The 7909-nt window shown below is 49.5% G+C and overlaps 1 protein-coding gene across 1 annotated transcript; it reads right to left on the bottom strand.

The window, feature by feature from the left end:
* Positions 1-5155: 5155 nt before the first annotated feature.
* Positions 5156-7495, bottom strand: Rhob (ras homolog family member B). Its single transcript, XM_075983980.1, has one exon. It carries the CDS (start codon positions 7100-7102, stop codon positions 6512-6514), a length of 591 nt encoding a protein of 196 aa, XP_075840095.1. The 5' UTR covers positions 7103-7495; the 3' UTR covers positions 5156-6511.
* Between the last annotated feature and the right edge of the window lie 414 nt (positions 7496-7909).

Below are 7909 nucleotides of genomic sequence, written 5' to 3' on the forward strand. Positions count from 1 at the left end.
AGAGGTGGGGTAGAGAAAAAGGCCTTTTCTCCATTGGTATTGTCGGTGTGCAAAGCCGGGTCCTATCAGAGAATTGGTTTAAGCTGTAGATGCAGTTCAGTAGTAAAACACAAGCTTAGTGAGCAGGGGGCCCTGGGTTCAATCTCCAGCACAGTAAGAGTAGCAATTGGAGTAGTGATGCAGTTGCTGCTGCTTGTGATGGTGGTGGTGGTGGTGGTGGTGGTGGTGGTGGTGATGGTGATGGTGATGGTGGTGATGGTGATGGTGGTGATGGTGATGGTGGTGATGCTGGGGCTAAGGAGACTAACAGTTGGTAAAGTGCTTTCAGTATAATCATGAGGCCTCAGAACCTATGAACAGATGGTGGTAGTACAAGCCTTTAATCCCAGCACTGGGGAGGCAGAGGCAGGCGGATCTCTGTGATTTCAAAGCCAGCCTGGTCTACAGAGTGAGTTCTGGGACTATCAAAACTACACAGAGAAACCCTGTCTTGAAACCACCCTCCCCCAAAAAGAACCTATATAAAAACAAAACAAAACAAAAAAGCCATACATAGCAGTGCATGCTTGTAATCCTAACACTGGAGATGCGGAAAACAAGTGGATTTGGGGCTCCCTAGCTAGTCAGCTTAGCTACTTGGTAAGCTCCAGGTCAGTGAGATACCCTGTCTCAGAAAACAAAGTCAGTAGCACCTGAGGAATGACACCGGAGGTTGATTTCTGACCTCTACATGTGCCTGCATACAGGCAGACACATGAGCATGCACACAAGAAAAACAAGAAATTATAACTTGTAAAAAGATCTTTCTTTCTTTCTTTCTTTCCTTCCTTCCTTCTTTCCTTTTCTTTTCTTTTCTTTTCTTTTCTTTTCTTTTCTTTTCTTTTCTTTTCTTTTCTTGTGCCTGTCCTAGAACTTGCTTTGTAGACCAGGCTGGCCTCGAACTCACAGAGATCCACCTGCCTCTGTCTCCCGAGTGCTGGGATTAAAGGCATGCACCATCACTGCCCAGTTTTTTTGTTTTGTTTTGTTTTGTTTTGTTTTGTTTTGTTTTTTGAGAAGATTTTTCTTAATCTCTGAACTCAAAAATCCTACACATAGCCCAGGTATTTTTAACTCATCTCCCCTTCGCTGCCCACAGAGCTATTCCAAACCCTGACCATTGTCATTTAGAAGCTTGAGTTTCATAAATGTTGGTTCTTTCTTTATTCCTTCAACTACTATTTGCTGAGGTCCAGTTCTTGTCAAGCACATGGCATCAGGCACACTGTGGCAAACAAGCCGACAAGCTTATGGTCTTGTAATCAACCTCTCATTCCATCCTCAGCTGCATCATTGTTTCCCCCTCCAAGGCGCCTGCCAGAACCTGGACCCTGAGAGCTCCTTTGCCTCCAGCTTGGGTTCCAATCTCTAGCACTTCTGTGATCATGAGCATACTTGGCTTCTGCCTTTTGGGAAAGCTTCATCCCAAACACATAGCTGAACTGTGCCTCCATTCCTGATTTCTGGAAACTCTGAGGCAATAAACGGTTTTTTAAGACACTGAGTTTTGGAATAATTTGCTATGTAATCATAGATATTAATACAAGAATTAAATAAAATCACAAAACAAAGTGCTGGGAATAATCCTCTATGCGAACTCAATCAATCCTGGCTAATATTATCATTATTATTGCTTGTTTAGACATAATACTAGATGGAATATTCTTCATGGGAGGAGAGATGAGGTCCTGCATGCCAAGCTCCTGGCATAGTTTTTAGCCCATAGTCAGTCAGCTAACAACAAATATTTTGTTGACTACAAGAATAAACAAAATGGACCTTTTCTGTAGCTAAGTTGGTAGGGTACTCACCTAGCATGCATCGCGCCCTGGGTTCAAACACCACACAAACAGGGCATGTATACCTGTAATCCCTGCACTCAAAAGGCAAAGTCAGGAGAGGATCAGAAGTTCAAGGTGATCCTCGGCTTTATAGTGGGTTCAAGGCTAGCCTGGGCTACAATAAAACCCTGTTTTAAGGATTCGGGGTGGGGTAGTGGCATGGATAAATAGGAAAGAATGAATTGAGTCCTCTAGACTCTTACCTTATATGTGGGCTGTTGAGAGTTGAGGACACAGGCTGAGTAGCCAGGTTCATTCTCTGGTCAGACAGCCAGATGATAAACCACGGAATGTGGTAAAGATCGGAGAAACTGAGGCACAAGGTCTTTTTGTGTGGTCACTGCTTTAGTAAACCAAGGTGTCTTTCCCAGGAGTGCATTTTCCTTCCCAGATGCTAACCAATGCCTGCGGCACATTCATGGAAGGCACAGAGAAAACACTGAAATAATTTTGCAAGCACCTTCTCGCCCCGCCTACTAGAAGCACCTGAGCTCTGCATGGGAGGGGAGAGTAGGGGCTTGGTTGAAGAAATATATGCCGGAGGGCTACATAAAGCAGTCACCCCAAAGAAGTCAAGTCTTACTAGTAATAAAAAGAAACCATCGACCTCATCAAAGTGTTAATGGCCCAGTTGTCCACCCTCCCACCCTCAGCCTCACTATTTCTTCCGCCTACACTTCACCCACTCCCAATTTAAGAGTCTACTCAAATGTCTTCACGCATGACATCCTTCCCAATGTTCAAAACAACTGTAGGAACTGCTGCCCCAGCCCCTATCCTCCTTACAGGTACCTTCATCAGAGGATGCTCAGGCCAGGTGAGGGCATCCCTGCCATTGCCTGAGCCAGAAACTGTGACCTAGTTCCTGAAGGGTAAGGATGGTGTCCCATTGCTCTTCTGGTCCCCATTGGTAGATGCTAGTATAGAATAAATAGAAGTTCTGTTCCGTTCCGTGGCTCCCGGGTAAGAACGTCATTCGGGACATACCAGAAAGCTGCAGAATTTGCCCCACTTCATATGGAAGCCACTTCCCCACTCTCTACCATGACAAGCACCTCCCCTTAATCTAAGCCACTCATCCTCAAATCGTTGTCCCCAACCCTGCAGCATCACTGTCACTTAGGACCTTATCTGCAACCCCAATTCTCAGACCCCCAATCAGACCCACTGGGTCAGAATCTCTGGCGCTACCATTAGCAGCAAATCAGAATGCCATATGATTCCTGTCACGCTTAAAACACATGTGGAAAAGACCTTCCAATCCAGGTTGAATTAAGATTAAAATGAAAGGGGAATTCTAGACAAGGCCCCTTGCTGTAAAATGCCCGTGTCCAGGATGAAGGAAGCTCCCCTCACTGTTTTATGCAAAACAGTTCAACCAGCAGTTAGATGAACGCAACACATTGATTTTAAATGTGCAAAATGAATTTTCATATCCTTAGAATAACACCAGATGTTTTACCTCTTTTTCCTAATTGATTTTCCAGCCTACAGCAATTCATCTTTATATTTTCCAGTTGGGTCCTGGTGTAACAAAAAGAGTGAGTTCTGGCTGGAATATTCTAGTAAATGCCCTGCATCTTAAAGCAAGTACAACCCTGGGGCTGCTGGGCATCACCTGCCTGTTGGTCCTTCCTCCAAACGTGAAAAACGAAGAGTTTTAGGTCTGTGCTGGCAGGAAACCCAGAGTGACTCTTTTCAGGACGTTTGGTCTCCAGGCTCTCGGATGGGATGTCTGGCTGCAAAGCTGAGTTCTGGGCATTTGGCCCAGCCAAGCCTGAGCGCTTCCCCAACAAGAGTCCTGCACTCCCTGGTACCGAAGGGCTCTGGGATGTGCAAGTAAACACAGTCTTTCAGTGGAAAGATTTGCCTCTAAAATGGAAAGAAACGGACTGTGGGATAAAGGTGAGAGAAGTTAGATTATGCTCATAGAAGCAGTCACCCTGGATGGACCCAGCCTCTATACTCCTGGGGGAGCCCAAACATCCCCCACTGTTGGCCCATGGGCCTCACTCTGCAGAGCTAGAAGCCCTGTTCCTGAATGCTTAACTGGGTGAAAGGTCACCACAGACAGGTTTTTCTGAGCTCACAAAAGTGCTTGAGAGTCTGAGGGAAGCCAGGGAAACAGAAGCTTCAGCTTTGATGCAAGCAACTTCAAAGGAGCCCCCCCCTTCCCAGGGCCCTGGCCTCAGGGTGGAGGCGGAGGGGGTGGAGAGTGTAGCAACCCTGCTCTAGGAACCCAGAAAGCCATGATTCCAAACAGAAAAAAATACCTCTCAAGTAGACAGGGAGAGGTTGGCACCCTTCCCTGGACGCCTGTGAGAGCTGGCAGGTTTGAGCCCTCCTGTCTAGAGCAGAGTTTTAACGCCGTCTCCTAAGAACAAACCAGCCTGTCTAGCTAAGTACACCAAAGAAGGAGCCTGCCTGAAATTAGGGGGTTCTCAACGTTGACTCTCAAACCCGGACTTCCCTAACATTAAATCCTGACTGCTCAAACACACAGCCTTCTGTCTACAGGGCCAGGAACTAGTCCTTAGACTAAGGCATTTATGGGACCCTTCTGGAAGCATTCAGGTAAAAGTTGTATAATAATAAAGAGCCGGTTCCTTATTTTAACTCTCTCCCTGAAATCCCACTCAGAAGCTCCAGGTACACATTCAGTTCCCCAGAGATACCAGCTTAGATGGGAAGGGGCTGGGTGGGGGAGGGTGAGAGATGGGAGTCCAGGATCTATTTCCCACCTCTTTAAGTTCCCAGCCTGATCCACTTGTAATCAACCACACCTCCTGAAAACATTTAAAAAATCTACATTTAACATTGACAAATGACAACCTTTCCCGGTGTCAAAGAGTGAGAAGCAACACCCCAGATTACGTTAAAGACATTTTCTAAAGACCTACAGAGGAAGTCAAACCAAGACTTAGGCCTCACCTAATGGGACTAAATTCACAATAATTAATACACTCTAGATGTCTGAGTAACAGGCTTAACCTCCTCTGGGAATGTGACAGGAACAGCCTGGCCCCTCTGGGTCACCCAACCCCCTAAAAGGTGTCGGGCTCATTGACTATGTTTACTATAGAGAAGACAGTGGATTCACTGCCAGAAAGGGGCTCTCTGAGAATTCTCCCCTTACCCCAAATTCGGATATTTTTAATGACACTATTAAGCCACAAGAGCCATTTATAAATGTCATCATAGTCTTTTAATATTTTACATAAAAAACTGTATACACAGCTTATAGAACTTTTATGTAAACATCGTAAGCTCACCACTTTGTCATTTATCAGTTTATTTAAAAAATAAAATAAACAAAAAAAAAAAAACCCAAGACAACAATTTAGTAGAAGTACCACTGGGCAGGATAAGGGAGAGGGAAAGGGCCGGGCATAGGGGGAGGCTTTTCTCTGCTCTGCACACAGAATGTAGAGAAAATTTTACATAGCTGAAGATGGTCTTCCTGGGAGGGGAAGGTTTCAATAGACCGAAATGTTGCCTTCCTTTATCAAAACAGTGTGCGTAAGCTACACAAATAAAATTCACAAAACAGTGTTGACACTTTTTTCAAGAAAACAAAAATTAGTGTTTTTTAATCTTATTTTAAAGTCATCATAGTTTTTTTTAAAAAATAAAATCAGAAGTAGATGAGGTTACAGCATACAAGTGTGGTCAGAATGCTGTCGTATGCAAATGACAAGCGCACTGAGTGTCAAACAATGAAACAATTGTGCAAAGAATTCTTTTCATCAACAACAATAACAAAAAGAAAAAGCTTCAGCCTTTAAATAAATTCAGTAACAATAGGTTCTTGGGCTGAACAACGTTCACTTGTGGGACAGGCACAAAGTTCGCTTATGGCAAAAGTGACCCCCGCAGCACACCCTGGATCCTCTGCAGGTGGCTGGAAAGGAGGTTCGCTGGGGGGTTGGCCCAGGAGACTGTGTCTGGAAGCTGCTTCCTCACAACCCCAAGTCAGTCGCAAATGTCTTCCCATGATGTGGAAAGATGGCCAAGTCCAGTTCATGCTCGGATGGGAGGGCGCCTGATCCAGCCTGGGAAAGGAGTTGCTCTTGCGCCCTGGTCACACCACTCACCACCACGAAACGACACCATTCTGCCTCCGAAAATAAAATCTGCATTTATGCAACACCCCCCCATTACCTTCCCCAGCCCTTCCCTTCCGTGGTTCCAGGGGTCTATGTTACAGACATGGAGGGACAGTAGTGGCTCGCTGGTTACAAGCGGAACATCTGTTGGGGTTCGTCCACTCTGCGTGACCCTGGTGAAACCAGAGGCAAGGGTGGGGCAGGAGTGGGGTGGGGGTGTAGGGAGTCGTACATACACACAACCACACTTTGAGGCCTGACTCTTTAGAAAGAATGCTCAGGAACCCCTTGGCACTCAGCAGGGCGCCCAGGCCTGTGCTACACAGCTGGACACACACAGACACTGGAAAGGGGGAGCTCGGTGCCCACGCTAATTCTCAGCGTGATCAGCCAGAGTCACCAGCAGATGCCAGGCAGTCTGGTGGTGTCCTTGGGGGGCGTGAGTCTCCCTTTCTACCGGCTCGTGGGCGACCGGGTCGAGGAGGGGGAGCCACGCTGGCAGGGGCGGGAGGCAGGGCGCGGCCCTCATAGCACCTTGCAGCAGTTGATGCAACCATTCTGGGAGCCGTAGCGCTTCTGCAGCGCGGCGCGTGTGGCCGTCTCGAAGACCTCGCGCACGCCCTCCTTGGTCTTGGCCGAGCACTCGAGGTAGTCATAGGCTTGGATGCGCACCGCCATGGCGCGGCCGTCATCCGTGCGCACTGGCTCTTGCTTCATTCGGGCCAGCTCCGTGCGTACATGCTCATCGCTGCGCAGATCTTTCTTGTTGGCCACCAGGATGATTGGCACATTGGGGCAGAAGTGCTTTACCTCGGGTACCCACTTCTCGGGGATGTTCTCCAGAGAGTCCGGACTGTCCACCGAGAAGCACATAAGGATGACGTCTGTGTCCGGATAAGAGAGCGGCCGTAAACGATCGTAGTCCTCCTGGCCTGCTGTGTCCCACAGCGCCAACTCCACCTGCTTGCCGTCCACCTCGATGTCCGCCACATAGTTCTCGAACACGGTAGGCACGTACACCTCGGGGAACTCGTCCTTACTGAACACGATCAGCAGGCACGTCTTGCCGCACGCGCCGTCGCCCACCACCACTAGCTTCTTGCGGATGGCCGCCATGAGCTCACCGGGCGCGGGCAGCAGGAGGGGCCCGCGAGCGCCTCGCCGCCGTCCCGCTCCCTGCTTGCCGCTCTCCGCTCACCCGCGGCCGCGCGCAGCGGGCTATGCTCGCTAGCTGCACCGGGACCCCGCGGCGGTGCGTTCTCTCGGGGCTCTCTGGCTGCTGCGGCAGGGGCGCGGGGGCATAAGGCGCGCGGAGCGTGTCGCCGCGCTGCTGCTGCCGGGCGATACTGCGGTCCTCGGCTGTCCCGGAGTTGGGTTGCTTTGTGCAAGGCGATGGCTGGTGCTGCGGACTCGGCCTAGCTTCCGTCCCGGAGAGAAAAACCTCCAGATCTAAGGAACAGAGGCACAGACGAAGACAGCTGGACTGCGGTGGCAGATGCGGGCTGCGGCCCTAGCGCCCGCTATTTAAAGAGTCCGGCCACTTTCTTAATATAGCCACCCAATGGGAAGCCATCGGGCTGAGCTCATCGCTGCGGAGCTTGGCTCCGATTGGCCGCTCGCTGCAGTCCGAAGGCGGGTCCGGACGAGCATGATTGACGGCCCTGTCCGCCGGGCTGGGAGAGGCGGTGACTGTGGAGTCTGCGCGGCGGCCCTCCCCTAGGGCTCTGTGGCCGCAGCCTCTCTGAGCGCGAGGTGGTGGAAAAGTCAACCTTGAGCCCCCCGGGTCTGAGCGGGCAGTTCCAAGACGAGCCTCACTTTTGTGGGGCGTTGGCTACTCCCACGGTTTCAGATTTACCTTAATTCCGAGCAAACTCCGCGCCGGTGATCAAACACTTGGGGGTGGGGGGAGGGTGGCGCCTTTAA

Source organism: Microtus pennsylvanicus, chromosome 8 (assembly GCF_037038515.1).
Source record: "Microtus pennsylvanicus isolate mMicPen1 chromosome 8, mMicPen1.hap1, whole genome shotgun sequence".
Taxonomy (NCBI): Eukaryota; Metazoa; Chordata; class Mammalia; order Rodentia; family Cricetidae; genus Microtus; species Microtus pennsylvanicus.